The sequence below is a fragment of the Pterocles gutturalis genome, unplaced genomic scaffold, assembly GCF_000699245.1.
Source record: "Pterocles gutturalis isolate BGI_N339 unplaced genomic scaffold, ASM69924v1 scaffold14168, whole genome shotgun sequence".
Taxonomy (NCBI): domain Eukaryota; kingdom Metazoa; phylum Chordata; class Aves; order Pterocliformes; family Pteroclidae; genus Pterocles; species Pterocles gutturalis.
In genome coordinates, this window is record NW_010123253.1 from 21497 (window position 1) to 46566 (window position 25070).

The 25070-nt window shown below is 38.7% G+C and overlaps 1 protein-coding gene across 5 annotated transcripts in view; it reads right to left on the bottom strand.

The window, feature by feature from the left end:
• Positions 1–6279: 6279 nt before the first annotated feature.
• The window catches only part of KDM6A (lysine (K)-specific demethylase 6A), a 112245-nt gene continuing 93454 nt past the window's right edge, over positions 6280–25070 (bottom strand). For all 5 annotated transcript variants that reach the window (XM_010077843.1, XM_010077842.1, XM_010077839.1 and 2 more), the window contains 9 exons: positions 23877–23941; positions 23700–23774; positions 21891–22039; positions 20743–20857; positions 18461–18648; positions 17147–17288; positions 11676–11802; positions 10624–10794; positions 6280–8235 (listed from right to left, as the gene is read on the bottom strand). In XM_010077843.1, coding sequence (XP_010076145.1) covers positions 8206–8235; positions 10624–10794; positions 11676–11802; positions 17147–17288; positions 18461–18648; positions 20743–20857; positions 21891–22039; positions 23700–23774; positions 23877–23941 — 1062 coding nt within the window. In that variant the 3' untranslated portion in view covers positions 6280–8205. The remainder of the gene's footprint in view (positions 8236–10623; positions 10795–11675; positions 11803–17146; positions 17289–18460; positions 18649–20742; positions 20858–21890; positions 22040–23699; positions 23775–23876; positions 23942–25070) is intronic.

The window sequence follows — 25070 nt, forward strand, 5'->3', positions numbered from 1 at the left end:
GAGCTGAGGAAGAAGAGATGGGTGGTGGGGAGGAGACCAGCCTTTGCTGGAGAGCTCAGGGCCTGGAAACATTTCCATGCTGAAAGCTAAATTGATTTTTCTAGCATGGTCTCCACATTAATGCACAGCCTAGTACTGTCCAGCAGCATGCCCAAAACATCTCGTAGCTACAGCCCAGAGGGAAGGAAACTGGGGGTTGCACTGGCAGCCCCTTGGGCTCTTGCATGGCAGGGGCCAGAGGGACTGGCGGGCTGGAGAGACACCAGACAGCGCTGAAATATCCAGCTCCTGGCATGCGTGGGGCAATCAAATACCTGTTGAAACACACCAGCACTTCATTCATAGACTGTCCTATGTTCTCTCGTCTTGTAACAGTGTAAGTAAGCTATAGACAGCATCACCCATAGTATTCTTCATTAACACAGCACTAATTGCTAAAGGCTCCATCCATCTTTGTAAACAGCATTTTGCACTGATTTTGAAAATTAGAAACTGAAGTTGCACTTAATGATAATTGGCAACTCTTTTTTTTTCGGTGCTGGAAAACTCATCCCACCTTCCCTTTTTACTCTGTAGCTGCTGAAGAAGTGGTTTTTCAAAGGTACCATCAACCACTGACACACATATTGTTTCTCTATTAACCAGAATGAAGGGAGGATCACTGAGCACTCGTTCAAACCATTTTTTGCCTGCCCAGACTTTTGCCCTGCTAGACTTTGCTCCTTTTCTTCTTGGTTTCCTACCTTTAAAAATTGTATACCTGCACCTCTAAGGTACTACTCATAAAACCAATTATTTTTTCCCCTGTTCTTTTAATTTTTCTTTTTCTGGGGAAATGTATTCTGCTGTATCTGTCTGAGATGTAACCCTGTAGAATTCCTGACAGGGGTACAAAGGTAAAAGCTGAAAAATGCTGAAGTAGGGTTTAAATGTCAGGCTACAACTTACTTATAACCACATGATACAAACATGGTTCAGTGCACACAGACACAGCAATTTCCCTTATCCATGTTTAGGTGTACCAAAATCTCTTGTTGCATTTCACTTCTGTGACGGATAATGATGAAATAAACTTAATCCACCGAGAGCCTAGGTCTTTTTCTCCTAAGATGTTCACTAGCCCACGATCTGCTGTACGCTGGTTCTTGGCCAAGTGCAGTATTTTGCTGCAAAACATCTCAGCATCACGCCACATGAGTGCTTGGGATGGGACTCCCATGGAGTACCACTGGCCTGATCCCACACTGCCATTTCTCATTAACATTGTACTCAGTCAACCTGTCACTAAAACCAAGTTTTTATTTTTAAATCTGCTAGCCTGGTATCGGGTATCCACACCCTTATCTTATTACTGCATATCAGCATCCCTAAGCTGCACAGGTGCTTCTGCGTCCTAAAGCATAACCATAATCACTTTGCCACCTAAAAACTTACCTTCCCGCACAACGCTTTCAGGGTTGCATCAGCCTGGGAAGCATAAGCAGATTACAGACCAGGCCAAGCATTAAGGAGCAACTGCCCTAAACCCTCTCCACCATTTTTTGCAGCTCCTGCTGACTGTCCTCCCCAGGTTGATTGAGCCCCGGGGGACATGGGTCAACCCTGCCCTGGGCCCTCCGCCAGCAGGACTCAAACTGCTGCCGTGCTGCTAAGAGGCTCTTACACCACCCGGGATAGAAGCAGTGCTGGCATAATTTGCTCTCCACTGCCCAGCGGAGCCATGTCCCTCTTGCTCCTCCTTCCTCCTGACGCCCAGCCCAGGAGCTGGCAGAGCTGCGCTGCTAGCAATGAATACATCCCCCAGTCATTAGCGTTTAATCCAGGACAGCAGAGGTAACTCTGGCAGCTCATGAGCAAGACAATGTCCTGCATGTAAACAAGCCGTAAATCTGCCCCCAGCCTGCCAGCAGCTCCCAAGCCCCTGGAATATGTTTCCAGATCTTCAGCTATGAAGACGTTTGTCCTTCAAGGTGGCCTTGGACTACTGGAACCGAACCACAGCAGATGCTCTTCTTGCATTGTGCTGGATACCCTGCCCAGTGCTACTACCCTCAAAAAACCCCTCTGCATGCTGCTCCTCTCCCCAACCCCCCCCCCCAAAAAAAAAAAAAAACCAAACCAAAACCCCAAACCAAACCACCAAACCCTTTGGCAACTGTGACTGGCTGCTAGTTATTTTCGTTGGCTTATTTCACAGCCCAAGTGATGCTGTTCCTGGAGGCTCATTTATCCTCCACCAGCCAAAATTCACTCCTATCTGAGGTCCACTTCACTTCTTAAATAGGTCACTTTTGCACACACCTGAAGCTTGCCTGCAGACAGGAGACGACCAAACCCTGTTTGCACCCATTGCCCACCCCTCAGCCTTCTCCAGGCTCTGTGGAACAGTCCTTTGAGTTACTGCTGTGGAGGTCAGCCAGCCCATGGGACAGCCCACTGTCAATGATGTACTGGAAAAAAAAACAAAAAACCAAAAAAAAACCAAAAAAAACCCCACCACCTCAAACCCCTAAACTTTCCATTTCCTAAAACTGAACAGATTAAAACTCCAGCAGCAGCCAGGATGTGAACTGCACGTTGCACTTTGCATACAGCACTGAAAGCTACAGATGCCTGACCACTGCCACAAGAAAAGTCCCGTTTCCTCAAAAGACCACTCAGTTTCCCACTGGTTTGGTGCTGAAAAGTAGAGAGGAGGAGCGGGCTGAAAATATTCTTTATTCCTGTTCATCTTTCTCTGTGTCTGGACTGTCCGGTGACAGTCCACATGTCACTGGCCACATCTTACACTACTTCTTCTCTCAGTCTTCTCTTGTGGTGTCCATTCTGCCCCTTTCAGTGATTTTAAGTTTTTGCATATACTTTACCACCAGCTCATTCAAACATTTCAGTGTTCCCATGGACTGGGTTGTATACCTTGGCTTTGGGTGGAATTCTTTCAAGCATCTCCTAGCTCCATGAATTAAAGGAGTTAGTGTTTTAACCCATTTGTTTAACCGTTAGCCCATCAATTAACCATTGCCTGGGCTTTGCTACTTTTAATCGGTCTCTCTTCCTCAGCTTCAGTCCCAAACCACGTCACTCTCTGCATCCTGGGCAACAGCGCACACTTAAACTCGGCCTGAAAATACCTCCTATCAGAAAAAATTGTGGGACATGTCATTTGAGAGCAGTGCTCCATCCTGCTAGAAACTGGAGCACGCTGCCTTCTGCAGGAAAGGAACCATTGCCTATCGGGAGCTCAAGGGCAGGACAGGAGGGAGGCAGTGGGCTCCACTTCTGTACCACCTCCACCCTCCATGCGTGCATCCTAACTGCCGCGTATGCCCAGCACCCTGCTGTGCCCCAGGCAGGGGCAGCAGCAATTGTATTGTCACGCTTTAACACGGCCCACGGCAACTGGGGGCTGGCAGTGAGCTGTAAATCACCCTTACTGCCCAAGTGGGGAAGCTGGAAGCTGTTGTCACTATGAGGTGACTCTTCCCTTCTTCCATCCCCTCAGTATGTTTTTATGGCTTCTCAAAGTAAATTAGAATACAGGCACCTCAACCCCTACTTAATAATCTTTTGAATCTTTAAATGGACCGTCACCTTGTAACAGCCATGTCCCCCCAAGCTTATCACCAGCAGAGGCCCCAGCCTGCTGGGACGGGGCCCAGTACCACTCCTCCAGTGTGAGGCTGCCGACACCCACTGAAGTTCTTTCCAGATCGTGGTCTCCAACCCAGACCCAGGGTGACAGCTCCTGGGGTGTCAGGGGTTGGCCCCACATTCCTAGCTTAGACACATGGCTGTGCAGCACCCACTCCACCCCATGTCACCCCACGTCACCTCCTGCAGTAGGGGTTCTGCCCTGGGCTCAGCGCAGAGGCTGCTTTCCGTGTCCACCTGCTATTTTCTTTAGCTTTGCACCTAGTTCCTGGCACCAACACGGAAATCTGTCATCTTCTCCTCCCCCCCCCCCACCCTTCTTCCCACTTACCAGGTATGTCCTGCTTTCCCTGCTTTTTGGAGGAATACTGTTAATTTCCTGGAATAAGGCTGCCCCGGGGCCTGGCGGGCCCCATGCCCGCAGTGCTGCCTTGCTTGCAGCCTCCTCCCTGCATCCTGTGTCCTCCTCCACAGGGCCCTGCCACTAGCAGCCCTGCACTGAGCTTGCTTGAACTTAAGCTTCAGCTTGAACTTGTCTGGGCATCCCCTGCATCCCTTCTTCCTCTGCTGGCAGCATCACCTCAACCGAAGCAGTCAACACGGGTCAGAGCTTTGACCTGCCCCAGGGGTAGATCATCACATCCCCATGCTGCATCAATCTCCCCCTGACAGAGCTTCCTCTGTCTGTTTCCCATGCTGGCAAAAGCAGCCACAAAAGATGAAGCTTCCCCACCACCCTTCTCTGTTGGCCCCATCTCAGCCATGGAATTGTTGTGCCATGACTCTCTGCTATGGATCCAGAAAAAAACCCAGGGAAGCTCAGGCTTAAAAGCCCTCTTCCTCGCCCTCTACGCCAAACAGAATTTTTACTTGAGCCCCTTCTCAGGAGCAGGGCAGCAACCAAGGAAGAGCACCCTCTTCCCTATCATCTCCGTCGAATCCTTGCATCTTCCATCTCCTAATCAATAAATGTATTTGTGGACAGGATTATCACCAACGGTGGAGTCCCCAGTCCTTGCCCACCTTTGTTCCAAGAATCTGCTATACTATGCTGAACTGAGCCAAGCTGTACTCGTTTAAGCAAATCATCATCATTTTAATACTACTTTGGATGTCTTTCTGACAACTAGAAAGGTGTAGATTCAGGATACTTTGTCTTTAGGATCAACAATGTCTGCCATATAAATTCAGGTATTTTTGGGAATTTTCTGTCACTAGATACTTCTCAGTTTTGAGTGACCTTTCCCTAAATACCTCTTACTTCTATAGCTACCAACATCACTACTTCTAAAATATGACCACTGGTAGGACTTAACTTCTCAGAAAAAGTAAGGAGATACTGCTCTCAAGTTACGCACCTGAAGGACAGCCTAAAAATCAAATGCTCTGTTGAATGTATTTACAGAAGACCTTAAATTAAGTTCAGAAACATGCAACTATTCCTTCTCCCCATTTATGGGATCCCTTTGTTGTCAAGCTCCTCCAGGACAGTTCTCAGACCCACAGTTCAGTAGCAAATGTTGGTACTTATTTCTAAATCCCTCTTATAATTAAACTTTTTACTTTTTTTTTTTTTTTTTAAACCACTCACTTGTATCTCTGGTTTTATCCATCCCCTAGTAATGCCTTTTTTCTTAGTCTGTAACTTTCAAAAATTCTTGTAACAAATGCCATGCCTTTGGCCATTATAATCCGTTTACAGTTTGATATTTTTTTTTCCTGCTGCAATAATTTGTAGCCACGAGCAAATAGGAATCCCTTGCAATATGGCTCAGGTGTGGAGCTCAAGGGCCCCAAGACTGAGGTTCCTTGAAAAGCGAGTCAGTCCCCCCCATTCAGCTTAGGACTCCCACCTCCCCCCGCCCCACCCAATTGCTAACGCTTGGAAATTGGTACAAATGTTTCACCTGCATCATACGCTTCGTAATTTAAGAAGCAGAAGTGCTTCATAAGAACTACAATTGATAAAATATTAACTTGTGCTTTTTTAATAAAATGAAACAAAAGCATTCTAAATCATAGCAGCGTATAGATCAAAACTGTCCATCGGTTAGGAGCATAGTGTAATGAAGAAGTATGAAAACTGCAAAATATTAAAGCCCTGCAGCAATTCAAATTCATGACAAAACCTTCAAGTAGAGTGAGCAATACCGCCTGATGCTCTACTGATTTGGTCTACTTGTTCATTGGCGAAATACGAATTTTCTTCCTTAGTAATGGCATATCCTCTTTTCCAACGGGGAGGGAAGGTACAAAGCCCTTTTGATTAGCGCACAGTAGCTCTTTCAATGTTCTTCTACAGCACTGAGAAATGAGGACTTTTTGTTTACCATTAGTTGAGGTAAGTTATCTTGCTTTTATTTGGGTTTAAGACTACTGTAAAGGAGTAGCTTTTCAGTTGCAGCATGGTTTGTCAAGATTACAATATTTATGTCTGCATAAAATACATAAGTAAAAAAAAAATTATGATTTGTAGAGTTTGTTATCGAGAGCTGAGACTTACATCTTTACAGAACTGCAAATACTGGCTTCCTAACTGCTAGTTGATAATTTTGCTGGCAAGAGCATTTGTTATACTGTTCTTTAATCTCTATACCCTTTTGTCCAACTGTTGTAAAGAACTAGCAAGAAACTCATTTATAGCTATGGTTAAACTGTTGTAACAGCATTAGACAAGCTGTACTGATTCTTCATTAAAACACCCTTCGTTTGAAGCTACAAATGTGAGAGGCGATTCTTTTTGTTCAAAAGAAACTATTAGCATGCTCTGTGCCTTTAACACTTCACATTGATTAAAAAAAAACAAACAACGCAATCACTAACATACCCCACTAATGAGAAATCATGAGAAACTGTTTGATGCAGAACCTTATGCATCAGTCAACTTTGATCGATAAAAAAGCTATCAATTTTGAAATTTAGATTTAATGCATTTTCAAGAAGCTAATGAGAAAGAAAGGAGCAACTTAAAATAAATACCATAATTAAAACTGCAAACTGTTACAATGATGTATTATAAACTTGTCCTAAACAAACCTAGTGCTTCAAAAATTTACCAGTGAATTCGTATTACAAAATATGTGAAAATACAACAGAATACCACAAAACATCGTCCTTTTTTGGGGCCAACAATGACGCCAAGACAGTTCAGTCTTAACTTTTTAAATTGTTAATAGAACATACTGTAATATATAAGTAGCAATTTGGTTGAACTCTAGAGAATATCCCCACCCAAACTCAAATTCACCTTTTTCATCTCTCCTCTAAAACTAGTGCCAAATTTCCTGTCAAAGCTGGTATTTTCTTGGAGAGCTTTAAAGTTTAGCCATTACTTATTTTCTACTACTACATTTTGGCAGCAACTATTTATTGGTCTGTTATTGCAAAAAGTGCAATTTAACAATAAACCAGTCTGAAGGTCATTTTATGTCTTGAGGATACATACCATATATTTCTTTAAAAATAATCATACTTTTGTAAGCAATACTTTACAGTAGACACCTCAAATCTACCATAGATGTAAAACTTAAAACGAGAAAAATTTAGTCTCTAAATCTTTATACACATATTTATATTCGAGTTTCTATATATATTATATATATACACAAGCACAAGAGTATATATAAAATATATATAATCAGATTCAAAAAAGAACAAAAACTGGGCACTGTACATAAAATCTTTTTAAAACTCAAACAATAGAAAAACTTTAAACATTAAACAATTTTAATAAAAGTTTCTGTACAATGCTAAGCAGTTTTATTTACATATAGAAAATGTAATAGGAGTAGTGTTTGAAATTACAGAACTCCTTAAAATTTCAATGGCAGGTAATCTGGAAAAAATAACAGCATTCCATTCACAAATATTTTCAAGCAATAAATATGTATTTATAAATAGTGTAAATTTACATCAAGATTAGAAACAAAAATCACAAATCTGAAGTTTATTCCTTAGTCTATGTGCAACCCATTTATCTTTGTGACTTGGCTGTTAATTGTTTTAAATTTTATTTAGGAACCAAAAGTGTAACCGTCATGGTTTCAAAACAAGACAGAAAAACATAAAAGCAGTAAAAAATTTATATCACCTAACTCTTCACATTAAAAAAAAAAAAAATGTTGCCCAAAGAAAGACTTAAAATTTCTAACTACCTTACAAAGAAATGACCAGCTAAGCTAGTACTTTTTCCAAGGGAAATTCTGAAGGGGAAAAATGGATGAAACCAACTCATCAGCCCAGAAACAGAGAAATACAAAAGAGGTGGTCTTCAAGTCAGTAGTCTGTATAATGTTGCCAGTTTTGTCAGATATATACAAAACATGGAATTATTTTTTTTGAAGTACAGCTGGATGAGCTTTATTTGTTTTGAGTTCTGGAGTAGGAGGCAGTGCTCTCTCCTGTCCAGTTGGTTGACACTCCGCACTTGGAAGGTTGCATAGACACAGCTTTCAGCCAGCAGCCTTACGGGATAGCTACAAAAATCAGTGGTGCAGAACTGGGTCACTTCCTGAATATCAGAAAAGTTTTCATTTAATGTCCATGAAAAAAATGTCAAGATGAGGAGGATGGCAATGGAGGAGCCTGCAAAAGAAAACATTAAATTACCTTTTCTACAAGGGTGTAAAACTCAGCTGTCTAACCAAGATCTGCACAAACTGTAACCGTGGGAGTTTAAAGTCACACACACTACTGTTTTTACACTTCAGGACTCTCTCGAGTGGATACTGGCATATTTTTCCAAGTTACTCAAATGCAATATATATTGTACAACTACTCTGCATTAGGGTTTTGCCTATACTGCAGACTGGAGTATGCTGTGGGGATGTCTGTGTCAATACAAGGTGAGCTGCCAAAACATGTCCCATAGTGTCAGCAAAGAGGTCCACGTGGGCTCAGTATAGATGTATCTTTATATGGTCTAAAACAGGGATTCTCAACCTGTTTACCAATGGGGGGGGGGGGGGGGGGCGCGCTGTCCATTTCTGGCTCTACAAATGCCTTCTGGGCTTCATTTTTTCCCCCCCTTCTACCTAAACAATAACACATAACCCTGAGGGTAGGATATCTATGGCACGGGTCTCAGATTCTGCCATGCAGACAAAGGGTTGGTGTTGGTTTTGTTTTTTTTGTGGTTTTTTTTGTTTTTGTGTTTTTTTTTTTTTTTTAATCCTGGAAGACGCAGCACCAGAGTGCCTCAAGAGTGAAGTAAGCTAGGTGTCTTGTTCCTGCCTGCTTTCAGGAGACAAGGTCTAGAAGACACCTATTTCCCAGTACTGCACTTTGTGGCATTATGATCAAAATACTGAATCTTTGATGGAATTTCCTTCTCCTCTTTTCCTGCTCAGCAGTCCTGTCATGATGCAGAATCCCCTCAAGGACCTGCTCACTGTCTTTAAAGACACCTTAAATCATACCACAGTACCCACCTACAAAACACTAACACTAGCTGATCCCCATATTTGCTCCCAGTACCTTACCCCAAACACCAAGCCTCTCTGTTAGGCCTATTACACCTTTACCATCTGAGATTATCTTCGTCCTGTGACTTGCAACAAAACTCGTCTCTTCTAGATCTGAGAGATGTCACTTCTAGGCTATGACTCTTCTCAATCTAGACTGTATCCCCTTTAAAAGAAATGAATGTGCACATCAATTTCACAAGAAACCAATTATTAACACCCCTGAAGGCTGCACGTACAGGCTTTAGTGGGGGAGGGAGCTGCTCACAGGTTGAGAACCCTTGTTCTAGGGACAATATCATCACTGTTACCTATACAATGTTATAAACACAGACAACAAAATACCCTTCTCTCTCCCCGCTTTTCCATACAGAACATTCCTGCCCATTTCCACTCAACTGGATGGCATATCTGAGAAGAGGTGTTTATTTATATGCTTTTCTATAACAGATCATCACTTTGAAATTGTAGTATTTCACAAACCATAACGACAATGGGCTCCTAGAAGTATGAACTGAAGTTCAACCACCTCTGCAGGCTCTGCAGGACCAATGAAGAAAATTAAATTCAGAGGACATGGTCCTGCACTCTTGCCAGCCTCCACTGCTGAGCCTTGAGGCATTCGCTCAAAAGGTCACAACTTATCATGCTAGCATTACATGAAACAATTGTCTAAACATACATTTGCTGCAGCACCTGGAAATGAATCAAAAGGCACAGCCGTTTCTGGGCTGTTGTATTTAGGTCAACATGAAATTCTCATAACGCTTAGTCCAATGCTTGTCTCCTTTGACAGAAAGGCAAGGCTTATGAGTAAATCCAGCAACGCTTTCATTGTGATTACAAACAAGCCATCTTTGCCTGAAACAATGAAACCTGGGTGAAATGTTAGGACAGTTGTGCTGACACAGTTCAAAGCAGGAGGCTGCCATATATAGCACAAAGCTATAATGGCAAAGAGGCTTTTTGCTTTAAATTGAAATGCAAAGGAGGCCCCAAGCCAAAAGACAGAACTGTTTGAGAGCATCCACTTGCTAAGCAGAAGGACAGTGTTGATTTGGGAGGGGATGGGTGGGGAAGGGGAAGGAAGGGGGTCCGAGTGCATAGGATGCTCTGCTGCTATACTGACTTCATACCACAACCAATGTATTAGAGATGCTCTTGAACCTGGTGCTAGTTTCTCCAAGCTTCACTGTCCTGATTCTTCCCATCTCCATCTGATCCAGTTATGGTCTTCAGGTGATCTCTATTGGATTTTTAAAGCCACAACTTTATGAATTGTAACATCATACTTTTCCTGAAAACTCAGCGCTTATGTTCTGCAGTAAGTTACTGTACTATTTCACATAATTCTGACTCTTCAGCTTTTTTTTTCCTGTCAATATCAGACACAACCCATACCTCCATTTGAATCAGAAAGTCCACGGTACTCATACAACGGAGTACCAAGACAGTCTACAACTGCTTTACAAATAATGTATTTATGCACCCACTTATTAATTTGACTTACTAATGTAAATTGATCATAGACTTGCATCAAGTCCTCCATTTTGTACTGTTCTAGCACCACAAAATTTTCCAGGTTCGTGCTTATCTTTCGTGCACAGTCTTGGCAATGTACAACATAGGTCTTTCGAGAGTTGCTCTCACTAGTGACAAAGAGCAGATCAAAGACTTCCACCTATTAGACAGGAAACAGAAAGTCAACTGTTACCATTTCATTTTTTTTGAAGTTAAACCACGAAAACTGTATTTTTGCCCCATGCACGCAAAGAGAAAAATTATATTTGTTCAGGGAAAATCCATACTCCTAAGGCTCAGGATATTGTAAAAACATATGTGTGAACAGCTCTACGGGAAAGCTTTTGGTCAATATTGACAATGCAGGATTCATATTCTGAATAGGGGTTACTTAGTAAGGTGGGGATTTATAACAATTATACAAAATTTTCCTTTCAAAAGGAAAAAAAAGGAAAAGGTCTGCAAAAGAAGATTTCTTTCCTTCCTACTCTGTCACATGCTCATCATATGCCCAAGAGGTGCAGTCAGAAGGTACCTGAAACTGATTTTCAGGGGATAGGAAAATTTTATTTTCTTTTAAGCTTCATGAAAACTGTTATCCAATACTTTAAAGGAACTAACAGAAAGTAGAATCAAAAATTTCAGCAAAAAGGAATTCCTGTGAGGGAAATGTACTTAAATTCTCTCTCTTTTGGGGTTGTTGTTGACTTCTGAAATTAAAACAGACCTTTAAAATGAAGATCGGCAGATCAAATTAAATGCAGGAATGGATAACAACTTTTTGTAATAACTGAGAATTGGAAATCGACCTAGTGAATAACAATGCAGTGGAAGTACTGTGGAAGAAACTGCAGCAAAATACAGCCTACGTCTAGAAAAACAGCTTGGTAAGCTCTTTGAAGATAGTACTGCATCACATATATGTGCTTATAGCATGCAGTAGATGTTGCAACTTAAAAAACAGCAACACCAACAAAAGACAGGACAAAATTTAAATAAATATTATAGTAGTACACAAGCCCAGTACATATTTTTACTGACCTCACAAATGCTACAGTAATGAGCTGGCTCGTCCTTTGCTCGCCCATGCCAGACAATCTCTTTTCCTGCAGCAATTAGAGCTTCCCTCAGTGTCTGACACTGTTTGAGAGTTCTTAACAGGCAGTACCTGCAAACAAAATCAGTTGTATATTAAATTCAATATTCAACTTTATAGCAAGATTCAAGTAGGCTTAAATTTCTTCCAACACCCTGTACCTGGAGTTTCCTCTTCCTCTGGGATTTCAGAAACACCTGGCTAAAAAGAATCACTAGACCCATGACTTACGCAGTTAGACCACTTTCTTATGGATGCCTGTGCAGATTTGTTCCATTTCAGTCCAAGTCCATTTCCTTGCCCTGCAAACAGCCTCTGTCTTTCATTTTTGACTGGACCACATAGATGCTCTTTATGTACAATAAACCCAATATGTTTTCAAAAGCAATTTACGTATTTTATTCTGAACAGCAAAAAGTTAGTTTGAACTGCCAAGTTCAAAATAACTGTTTACATTTTGTGTAAATTACTACAGCCTATACAAAAAAAGTGTTTTAACTAACATCCTGAAACTCCTGTTACTTCCTCAACACTACTAAACTTTCAGCTATCCAAAGTCTGGAAACCTAAGTTCTGACAGAAATTGCTCTGCACACAGGGGAAATAAAATCTATCAACAAGGAAGTAAAAGAAAAAAGGACAGGTTGGCATTAGAAAAGGAAGTCCCTTCATAGGAAAAAAATATTGTCACTTAAAAAAAAATAAATTTATCACTCATTTGATGAATGAGGAAATAGTCAAATGTCAAATTAAAATCAACAATTCCCTGTCATACTTCTGTAAAGGAATAAAAAATAATTTTCTTCACAATTTTATACAGTTCTCTTCTGTACTACAAAATCTAACTTGTTTTCTAGCATGGCATGAGCTACATACATTCTCTAAAAAAAAGTTGGCAAAATAGGTCTCCAGATTTCTAAATTACTATGTTATTTATGATAATTTTTAGCTCTCAGCTATCCTATTTATTTGAGCTGCAGCCTTTGCAGCCTTTAATTTTCTCCTCCATAGGGTGGTTATGTTACATGCTCATTAGATGCAGAAGGAAGATCAAAAAAACGTAAAGGGAAGAATAAACATTGGACAGAAAACAAAGTGCTCAAGAGTTCTATCAAAATGTTTTAAACTTGATCCTTCTCCCATTTTAAAGCCTTAAATACGTAATATATACATTCTGTTTTTTTTTTTTTTTTTTAAACATGTTTCTTTCATATATTTCCAAGTACTTAATAGACTCTTAGGCTTACTTTCAGATACTCTCCTCTTGATGTTTCACACTCAGACTGTTCACTAAAAACAAGCCTATGGCTTCAATCACATGCTTCCTGTACGAATAATGCAAAACTCGAAGTGTGTTCCTATGTTAAATGCTGTATTTTCATATACTGAATTTCAAGAAATTTAAACAGCTCATTCAGCTGTATCTCCTTTGACACTTTTGAACTTTGATGTTAATGGGACTTATGATGCTAAGGCCAACCATATGCAACAGATCATGTATTAATTCACTTGATGTAGTGATGTAACATAGGTGTGCTTCTGACAAGCTCATTAACTTTGGTATAGCATTCCTTCATGCAATACAGACTGATTTCAAATAAACTTAGAAGTTGTCATTCTTCTGTTCTGCTGTTAACGGGAAAAATCTTTGGGTATGCCAAAGAGCAACTGGAAGCACACCTGCCACCATTGTTCTCTACTCTTGACTTTCCAGAGAGTTTTCGAAGTGTTATTTTGTGTTACAGTTGTGAAGAAAGCATTGCCCAATGTGTAACCCACATATAACACTGCTGCAATGTTTGCCAAATTTGCAACTAAAGCCAAAAACACTAGCTAGAAGGTGAATTCCCTATCCTTGGATAAAATTCAGATCCTAGTAATGGCACTTGAAAGATGTAAAAGTTAACTATTTTGTGCTGTCAAAGAATGGGAGAACGCACATGAACTATCACTTTAAAAATGACCCACAACTTCCTAAAGTATGGGAAGCCTGAAAAAAGCCAAAAAGGTGTCTAGCAGAGTCACAACGTGTAAGTTAAACTGCATCAGCTTTTAGTTTTGTAGGCCTGCTTTTATTCTTGTACAGTGAGAATTCAATTAAAAGGAAATCTGGACCACGTGTCTCTCAAATTCTTTACAGGTATGGCATAAAGAGTGGAAGTCATGTCCAGTCTAAATTCAAATATTTAAAAGAAGACTTTAAAATGGACATAATCCTGATGTATTCCAAAAAGGCAGTGAGAAACCTGTTTGAATATGTAGATACCCGATAAAATTTTTGAAGTGTGGAGACCATCCCAATGGCAATGCAAAACTGACCTCTTAGTATCTTTCAGTAATACATCTTCCCTACCAATACCAAAATGTATTTTTATCCAGCTTCATGATTTTGTGCAATATTATTTCTCCCATGTCATGTTATTTTATGTTTCTAAACTATTTTTGTAAAAGAACGTAGTATTTCAGTTACTTTGGAATTATTTTTTAAACCTTTATTACTATGTTCCTACCACCTCTAAAATTATTCTCTTCCTCAGAGGCATTTGTGAAAGTCCTTCTAGCTTCCACCTAAGAGGTTTACAGTTAATTTTTCTTCTCTTTAGGGTTGTGCTCCCTCAGTCAAGTTTTAAATCATTCTGTCTGCCTGTGTTCCTGCTCATGATTCTACTGTTAATGTAAAGTCTTTAAAAAGCATTTCAAGAGAAAGTTTTGGGTTTTGCTGTTTATCTTTTATCTAGCAAGACAGCATCAAGATGCACATTAATTAAAAACATAAGGATGCTTCAAATTTCTTCCAAAAGCAAAGTTTTCTTCTATTATTTTTTCCCTACTGCTATTCTATTTCTTTTATCACTAATCTAGTTCCCAATATTTATACGTATGCTTAAATTTTAGTTTATTGCCTCTGTAGGGGTTACTCTTGCATAACTCAGTAAGACGTACTTGTATTTTTCTTTCAAATTGGAATTCCAAACTACTTTTATCCTTTTCTAAGAGCTATTCTTTTGTACTATGCTGATAGCTAAGAAGCCCCAGAGACAGAAGTCAAACTACCTAAACACTTCAGGCACCTTTGACATGCATTTTAGATACAGATCTGCATTTGGCAAAAAGATGACAGCTGTGTCACTGATATATTTTTTCTTCCCTGATGATAAATGAAAAGTCAGCTATTCAAGATGAAATGTAACCAGCTGTATCAGAAATCACTATTTCTTAAGTGTTTTTATACACATGCGCACACACACAAACACACATAAACTCTCAGATGCCTGTATTTTGTACAGAATAAAATCCAGGAGCAGTGGACAATAGCTACTTGCCAGCTGGTGCTATTTTCTTGCAGACAAGCAGTCCATAGCAAAATTATCCAACTGCTTTCCTATCTTAAAGAGATTCATGAAAGTTTCTGCATTTCCTGTATGCTTACACAGCCAAGGTCAGATAGTAGACCGTGATTCTGGTGACATCCATTTCTAGTAATGGCTACACCATAACTATGGAAGTGACCACAATGAAGAGTTATCTCAGGTTACTGCTCTATTAGATGCTACAAACCAGAGCACTGGGTCTTCTTCCCCTCTGCACACATAGCATGGAACTTGGGATTTGACTGACAACTAACTTGGATCAAGGGCTTAATCCAAGTAAACTGGAAGTGGTTTCAGTAGACTGGAAAAAGCAAATGCATGCAAGATCAAAGTTTGTATCTGCTCCTCAACATTTTTGTTTATTTGTAATGTACACCTAGAATGTAGGTCTTTCACTAGACAGCCAGCAAGATAATACACAACAACCATTTTGTCCTCTTTGTTTCTTCACAACATTTTAAGAGATTCTCTTGGAGAAGGATGTTATGCTCAGCCATGGTTTTCTCCTTTTAAGCCTAAATCATGTCAAAACCCTCCAAACTTGCACAAATGCAAAATACAGGTGCCAAAATACTGAAAACATATTTTGACAGAAACATTCAAGAACTGTTTTGAGCTTTACAATAGATGCCTGCTGGGCTTGCAAAGATACATGAAGATAACAGAGAAAGAAGTTTGTGGTCTGGTTGGTTTTTTTAAATGGACTTTTTGGCTTCCTCCCTCCCATACCCTGCTTCTTTTGCCCCTATTTCTCATTTCTGACCATTCAGTTTCTCCTCTCCCTTTTATGACAGCTGGCATTCTGACTATGAGCACTAATAGATTAATTGAAGGGACTGTCAAGCCTTCAGCAAAGATTTTTTTCAGCCTAGATACTAGTTACTAGATTTTAAGAAAGTATTCACACATAAATGCTATTCTAAAAATTTAGCTTTACAGTTATGACAAACCTCCCTATCTTCAGCTTTCAACATTTGTGGTCCTTACAAAGTTACCAATTCACCAATTCCACCACTCTGCAACAGATGTTCAAGCCTAAATTAAATTCCTACTGTAAAAAGATGTCTCATTCAGATGTCATCAATAAATCCTACTGGGGGAAAAAAAAATTTTCTTTGCCTTTTTTTGTAAGTTAACCCATCCACTTTTTAAAGGTCCTTTTCAAGGCAAATTATAAAAGGATTCAATGCTTGTGGATCCATTATGTTGAGAAGGCTAAGAAGTGCTCAAGCTAGAAGCTCCTTTGGTAGGCTTAAGGAAAAGAGAGTGCTGCTACCAGAGCATTCTCATGATGACTCATTTGCCTTGGAATTCATTCCCCCACTTTCGTTAGGATAAACCTATGATATATGCTGAAATGTCCATTCATTCCTCAACCTAGGTATAATGGTGCTGCAATATGATTTATATTTGCTTGAAGATGCACTCTTTAAAGCAAATTACTAAAGATGCTCTGAGCCTTCAATATTCCTGTATTTTGGAATACGTGTATGAGAAACATCACTAAACCCAATTATCGTTTTACACATCAATTAATTCATTGTTCAGTAGAGAGAGCAAAGGGAAAATTCCTACTTGGCTTTATTTAAAACATTTATACTACATCTCCAAATGACAGTGTGCGAGCATTAACTAGAGGCTCTAGAAATGCAAAATTAAGCTTAACTTTGCTGTAAAAATGACTAAACACTCCAATTCTAACATTTGGGTTGATGACCTGATTTTGTTATTTCATATGGTACATACTCTGAACAGCTTTCGTCATCTAAGTTAACTGCCCCTGTAAACTGCTGCATTAAGTCTATGGCATATTTAACAAAAAAGTTAATTAGATCATTCTAAAGCTATGCCACAGTAACATGAAATACAACATAATAAAATTAATGGTATCTATCAATAGAGTATTTGAAAATCAGAATATGAAATATTTTTGGCTTGATTCTTAGGAAAGGAAAAGTCTCACAACAGATTACTTGCAAATCAACTGTTGTTTTACGCTTGAAGAGTAAATGGGTATAGTAAACATTCAAATAAGCAAAACTTACTTTATCATTTCAAAAAGCTTTGGATCTGAGACCTTGATATTTCGAGCCATGTTCCATGAAAGATGAACCATGGGTACTATGGACTTTACGCTCTGCAGTTTATTCCACTCGTACCGTTCCACTGCCAATTTATATTGACAGGCTATACAAAAACAAAATCAGAGAAGCAATTAGTCAAGTTAAGAAATAAGTATCAGACTCATTCATTCCAACTACACTTGAATTCTATAAAATTTATTTTAGTAAGTATATTTACGATGCTAAAAGAACACACAATACCACAGCAGCAACTACTTGTGGAAAAAAGTTACTAACAAGCATTCGATTTCTATGGTGAACAGGGAACAATAATTCAAACAGGGTTACTTAAAAATTTTTCAAACATTTCAGATTAAAAAAAAATGTAAATTTGAAAGGTCTGCTTCTCATTCTATTCACTCTTTATCACAATTTTACAATGCTATGGTATATAATTTGTCTTGAAAAGGAAGACCGCACCCTGAGAGATTTGTTGCAATGACTCAGACCTTTTCATTAAGCAGCCTACTCACCCTGCCTTTTTTAAAAAAATGTTTTACAAAATTTACTGTGACTGAACATGTGAGCTCTGTATCAGTCAATCATACAATCCTGGAGATATTTCATTATGGTGCAATAAATAGTAAAAAGACACACCCTGAACTATTCACAAAACAGGAACTTTTTGAAAGTATATTCTCTTCAAGTGCTTAACAGATTCTCATTTTAGCTGTGAAATCTTCTTCTTTCTCACATCTAAAAACCTTTCAAAACCATGGTTGAAAACTAGAGACTTCTAGAGCAGTAGGTCTGAAAAGCTTAATATTCTTTTATGAACAAAATCTTACAACTCTTCACATTTCCTGATGCTTTCACCAATGACCAATTAGGTGTCCATTGTCCTGAAAAAGTTTGACTGGACAAGTCCTTAACTCTCATGCTAGCCGTAGCACACTCTGCCAAAACAAATTTTGTGGAAAAAAGTTAAGAAATGGCCTACAAGACAGAGTGTATGAATTCACCTGAACATTTCATTCTGCTAGTGTTTGCTACACAGTTGTAGTTTTTACATGTCCATTAAATGAACAAGTGCAAAGACTGAATTCTTGCTGCTTTCCCTTCCTCTTACCAGTAGAATTATTTAAAGCTTCAACACATGATATTTTAAAATACAGTACGTTCACTTTTTTAATATAGTAAAGCATGGTAAATTAGTAAGAAATGGCAGGTTCTGTGGCAAATATAGTAAAACATTACCTAGTTACGTAGTTCAGCACAGGCACTATCCAACCTTACCTGTAAGAGGGCCAACATTCCACGCGATGTTGTTGCACCAACCGATAGCCTGAACCCAATGAACAGTGCCAGCGTTTATCCACACCAAATCCCCTGGTCTTTGAATAAACCTATAAACTGGGACATTGGCTTCATACAAATCTTCCAAATTTGGCCACCAAGATCCCATTAGGAAATTCATATTATTCCTGGAAGAACAGGAAAAATAAAGTCCAGCATTTATCAGCAGACATATTAGTGGTTGATACTTCAATTAAACTATCTGTAAAAACTGATGCCATGATAAATGCTTTCTGCATCTAATCAGTGACCCAGAAGGACTAGTCAAAAGGTTTAATCTATAAAATTATTGATCTTAATTCTGCATTTCACACCCTGCAATACATTAAAACTCTTAACCATCTAGCTGCCCAGATGAAGTCAGTTTATAGCTTCCAGTTATGTTGTATTTTCCTTTAAATCTCCTAATATTTTGTTAATGCTGAGGCACAGAAATCCTTGGTGAGATCTAGCATGACACTGGTGCCAAATGCTGCTTTTTTAACAAGTGACTGATTTTATATACAGACCATACCAGCCCTTAAGAATGCTTTCTGTTTTGAACAATGCCAACCATGTACTCGTACTGTCAGTGTATGCATGTGAAGCTTGTCCACACAACAAGCAACCTGTTGGCAACATCTCAACTGTGATCCACAGGTCTATGCTATATTCAGCCAAGAAATGTCGACCTGCCTGAGAAGCAAGAAAAAACACCTCCATATGGATTTTCTAAGCACAAACTCTTCCACTATGGTTATGCAAAATACACACTTCTCTCCCATCCTTATCCCAGTGTTATACTGTTTTTATACTGCGCCATTAGAGACCACTTGCAACTCACAGTTTTCAAAGACAAGTCAGTGCCTCCATCAGGCACTCTAGAAGCTACCAAGATCTTAGTTTCTCTGTCACTCTCAGGAGGTCAGAGTCATGGTGGTAAAAGGCATGTCACCATAAGAGACATTACAATTGCATTAGTGGAATTAAAATGTTGAGATGGCTAATCTTTGTAAAGATGGATGAAATAAGAACAGTTGTCAGCAGATAGGCAGAAAATACAGAATACAGAGACACAGACGAATTTGCAGAGCTCTGGAAAAGTTCTGAAGAAAAGTCAAGAGCTTAATCCAGTTTTAACTGGGCAAGATAAGAAAAAAAATTCTCCTGTAAAATCAGCTTCAGAGGCTACCGCTTGAATACTATCATGATAAGGGGACACAATTGCTCCTTTTTTTTTGATTGGGTGGGTTGTTTTTATGTTTTTGGGGGGGGGGTTCTTCTTTTTTTTTAATTTTATTTTGGAGGCGGAGGGGAAAGGGTATGTGGAGGGGTGCATGTGTTTGGTTTTATTTAAAGCATACACTCAACACAAGGTACAACACAGAAACCCCAGTCTTGGAGCTGGCTGAGTACTTCCCCAATGGTCAGTGCACCTCAACTCAGAATTCCAGGAAGCTACAAACATGTAAGTATATGCAAAGCATGCCATGGCACCTCCTAGGGTCTGAGTAAACGAAGCTCTCCCTCTAGATGCAGCAAGAAACCATGCAAGAGTACCAATTACTCTGTACTTGCTTGTGTGCAATATGTAAATTAATAATAAAGATTAACAAGCATACACCACCAGGAAAATACTTTATTCCATTATTCCTAACAAACAAAAAGAAACCCTCAAACTCCCTCACCCCCACCTTTGTTCCACCATTCCACTGCAATAGCCCTAGAAGCCATTGCAAAAGCATCACCATTTGTTAAAAGTAGAGGTCAGCTTTAGTAAGTATGATAGCGTCTAGATAAACAGCAAGGACTGTGATGGATTTTCTGATGTGGAAATGTTACTACTACGAAAACTGGATCGATGCCACATAAAACACACTAGTAACAGACAGCTTATGCTTATACTAAACTTCTTATCCCCCTTAATGGAGTGTAAATTTGAATCTTGAACCTAGATGAGCATTTGCCACCGCCAGTCTCGCTTCATTCCTGTGTTCGAAAAAACAAATAATGGACCTAAATAATTTTTGAAAGCAAAGCTATCACAGGCAATCCAAGTTTCTGTACGTATTTTGTAAAAATGCAAAACCTAGAATTTAGACTTTTTAAGAAGACTTTTCTGACTACATGGAGAACCTGTAAAATAACGTCTTATTACAACACCCTCAGTATTTCCCCCCTTAGGTCTGAGAAAGGCACAGAGAACTTGATAAAAATAAAGAAAACCAGCATGCCCAGCTTACTTTTCACAGAAGTCATTCATGACACCCCAATAGCTTTCAGGGACAACAAACCACTCACAGTCACCTGGACCAATATTTATATTTACTGAACAAAAGTTGTTATTTTCTTGATGACCTGAAATTTAGAGAAAAATAAACATACTTTTGTAAGGCTGATCTATCAAAACAACTCTATGAAAATACAAAATTACAATTACTAAAAAACCCTACATCACAGTTTAAGTATGTACATATTTCTATATGATATTCGCACACAGTATTTAGGTGCTCTATGGTATTAAGAAATTCAATTAATCCACCAGCGACATGAGAATTCTGCTACTGTTAGTTTGCGGACAAAAGCTGGAACTACCAGTCTTGTGAATCTGACCAATACTTCAGCAGTTCCCTTTCTGTAGAAATAAATGCTTCAAGATGCTAAAGCTTAGATTTTGTGTTTTATGATAGCTCTTGACAGTCCCAGCCAGGAGTAAAACTTCATGACTTCAGGCACTGAATAGACAAGTAGCATGAAAAACCGATCTCAAAGAGCTTTCAAAATCTATGTAGAAATGCCAGTATTTTATCTTCTTTTGACAGCTGGAAAACTAAGCCATAATCCCTAATAGAATTTCCTAAAGTACTGTTTCTGAAGTACTTTTTTGCTGTACTTCAGAAAAAACAGACCCTGAAATTTAGTCCAGATCCCTCAAGTCTCAGTCCAGTGCCCTAACATAGCACTGTTCATTATGGAGGCTTTAATCCTATCCTCAGACAATAAAGAATCTAAAAAGTAAAAGTATAGCAACTTCTATGATTGTGCAAGACCTACTTTGAAAGCCTAAAAAAACTTTCAAGGCATGTAAAATACAAATACAGTCCAAGTATACAAACCCATCCTATTTTTCCCCTTAAAGAATCCAGTATTGCATGCAAGAGGTTAGTATGGTAATTACCTAGCATTGCAGAAACCCAGAATTTCCACTACAAGGTAATTTAGTACTTTGTACATGTAGAGTTCAGTTGAACAAGAAATTTAAAAAAATACTGAATATATACAATTTTACCATGTTTAGGCATGCTGTAAGATAAGGAAAATCTGCAGTGCAGTTAGATCAATACCACAGCAGCAGAACCTGATTTTTTTCATGCGAAGAAATCCTACTCACCTGGTGTTCTGCTTCCTGGAACCTTCATGTACAACTGCACTGTGTTCATGCCCAGGATGGTATGACCAACATGGCTTAGAAGATTCCCTGCTGATACCACACGTACAAAAGCAGGAAGTTTTGTCAGTTCATGGAGTTGCAACTTCCACCTGCAGCAAAATAGCAAATTGACAAACTGTGAATCCCTAGAACTCTTAGAGGAGTTTGGGAAATATAAACATTTTCAAAAAATTGTTAGCACAGGAGATAAAGAAGTAGACAATCTACTGCTACACAACTTAACATCTCTTAAGAGGGAAGTGGAGACAATGCAATACCCTTACTTGACAGTTAAAGAAACTTAAATGACAATTTCACTTAAAGGTGAGCTAAAAGCCAGTGTGACTGGACTCACTCTCACAGTTAGCCAGTCTGCTTCCATACTGCCAGAAAATTTTGCTTGTGATTTACACCTCAGTGTATATCTTTTCCAAGTGAAAATAGAGCTGTGCTCTCCCCACACTCTAAGCCAGTCAGCCAGAAACTGTTAACCATGCTTTCAAGAGCCAAATGGTACGACGCTACAACGTATGTCAAGAAGACTGTCTAAACATACCCTAGCTTGTGCGCGCAACTGCTGTGACCAAGAATGAAGTGAGTGAAATGCACATGCTATGGAACTGAATACCTGCAAATCTTCAAACACAAAAATTCCAGAACTTAAGTGTGGAGCTCTGCAATGTCACCAGGCATCTGTGTTACTCTTTCAATTTTAAAATATTTCTAAATACAATCACAAATCTGACAGGCTAGTTGAGGGGAAAGATAGTTTTGTAGCAAAAGCTGAGACTGCAGATCAGAAGATCTGCCATCTACCTGGGATCCCACAAGAACTTTTCAAAGTATCAAAATCCAATTCCCTATGAGCCTCAAGTTAGTTATGCTAGGGTTAAAGTCTCTCTCTCAATATTTTGCTCAGAGTGATAGTTTATTAGCAACAATTTTGTATATACAGATGGAATTTTCTTTATAAAAAACCAGTATCAATATTTAAAATTTTATATCAGTCTCTAATCTCATACATATCTACAGACATTGATCTTTCAGTGACTATACCACAAAAGACCTCAACATCTTAAGTAGGTCTTATTCTCCAGTTTCAAACACCATAACCTTTTCTCCTGCTCAAATGACTGAAGTAGATCAGAATTTTTGTACTGTAGCTGGCAGGACTGACAGTCTAGACATGCTGTATATTTTATGGAAAATATATACTAATTAGAGACTGAACCAAACAAATAAATATTACTGGACAATAAAACCATGCTTTCAGAGTATTTCTAATACTTTATGGTGTTTTTCTGAGCTACCTTCATCTACTCACAGAAAGATATGTAGTCTAAAGAATACAAAATGAATTCCTTTTATTTTTTTTTGAGGTTCTGGCAGAGGTATCATGGCTTATTCACAGATAAGCATTGGTCTGAAAACTTGGTATTGTCAAAAATAATTAAAACTGTAAGCGAACAATTCAAAGTCTCAGAATGAAACAAAGGGAATGTATTAGGAGGACTAGAAAGATAAGTTTCTGATGGAACTTTAAGTTCATTTCTGGAAAAATAAAGATCCTGGAAAGAAAAGCTTGAAAAGAGATTTTAGTGCGAGAAGGACACATAACAACAGTTTAAAGAACAAAGGTAAAAATTTCAGTGGGGTGTGCAACTGGAATTGGGTTTATCAACAGACTCACCGATGTCTGTATTGGTTTTCTAGAAGTAGTATCATACTGTAGAATACCACCTTGAGCAGAAGAAACTGTAATCAACTTACTTTTTGTCATCTGACAGGTCAATGTTGGTCCCAAACTTGATTGTTTTAAACGGTCCTCTTCTCCTCCTCCCAGAGCTGCAAATATAAAAAATATAATAGGTGAGTGTGAAAACAGGAATGATACAAAAAACCCACATAAAACCAACTACAGAATTATCACAGTTATATTACACTTACTTATCAGAAGATGTGGATTCATTATCTGAGTGGTCCTTGTGGTGACTCTTCTTCTCATTTTCCTCCTACAAAACACAATTGTGGAAATGTTTTGGGTTTTTTTTTTTTAATATAGAAACATGCATAAAAGTAAGAATATATATAAAATACATGGGTATAAAGTGATAACATGTTTACAGAGATAAGTACATTTGTTTCAAGTTCCTGGTACAATCTTTAATAAAACATCCGTATCTAAGATTTTATGTCAATATTACCGTTAAGGAAATTTAAAAAATGTTATTAGTCAAAAGCCATTGCAAAAAATTCTTCATGACTACAAATTCAGTGAAACTCAGGCCAGGACACTGAAACATTCTGTTAGCTTACATTAAGGTTGCAAATGAGTATATTGGTTTGCTTCTTTATGCAGATGAACTGCAATCCAATCTTAAGGAATACTGTTAACTTTTTTGGTCTAGAACACTTACCTTACTTCAAAGTCAAGCAGGTATCTTGATATGAAAGTAGGATGACTAGTATTTATAAAATTCATTTTATAAAATCCATTATACAAAATCCTTTGTCTTTTTCATAGCCACATGCTATTTTAGCACTGCAGCAGTTAGGATCACGACCAATATTAAATGATGTAATTTGATCTTTTTAGCAGAGTGCACTCAAAACCCTTTTCTAAAGACTTACTTTGTCAAGTATATGGACATAGAAGGAAAAAGAGTTCCAAAGATCTCTGGCTTTGAATGGAACTGTTAAATCTCAAAGTGCCCTATGTACCTGAGAAAGTCTTAGTCATCCTTTGAATGAAGGACAAAGAGAAACAAAAAGGAACTTAGTGATTATGGATTTGTCAAATACTACAGGACATGTTAGAAAAGCAATGCAATTACTTGTTAGAGGAATAAAAAAAAAAAAAGATCACTTAGGGTAAGCTAAGAGGATTGTGTCTGTAGAAAGAAGAAACAGAGCGTTTACTTGAACGCTGTGAAAAGTCACCTAAAGGACAGGTCAAAGCAGTGTTAGGCAAAGGACCCACGTACACTGTCTTTCTGATTTCCAAGGGAAAAATTAAAATAATAATTCTGAAAATTATTTTACGTATTGCATTTTTACCACTGATTTGTAACAGAGGGGGAAAAAAAATCAGAAAATCCTGCAGTTCACTCCTTGGTGCAGATCCAGAGCTGAGGCTTTCCT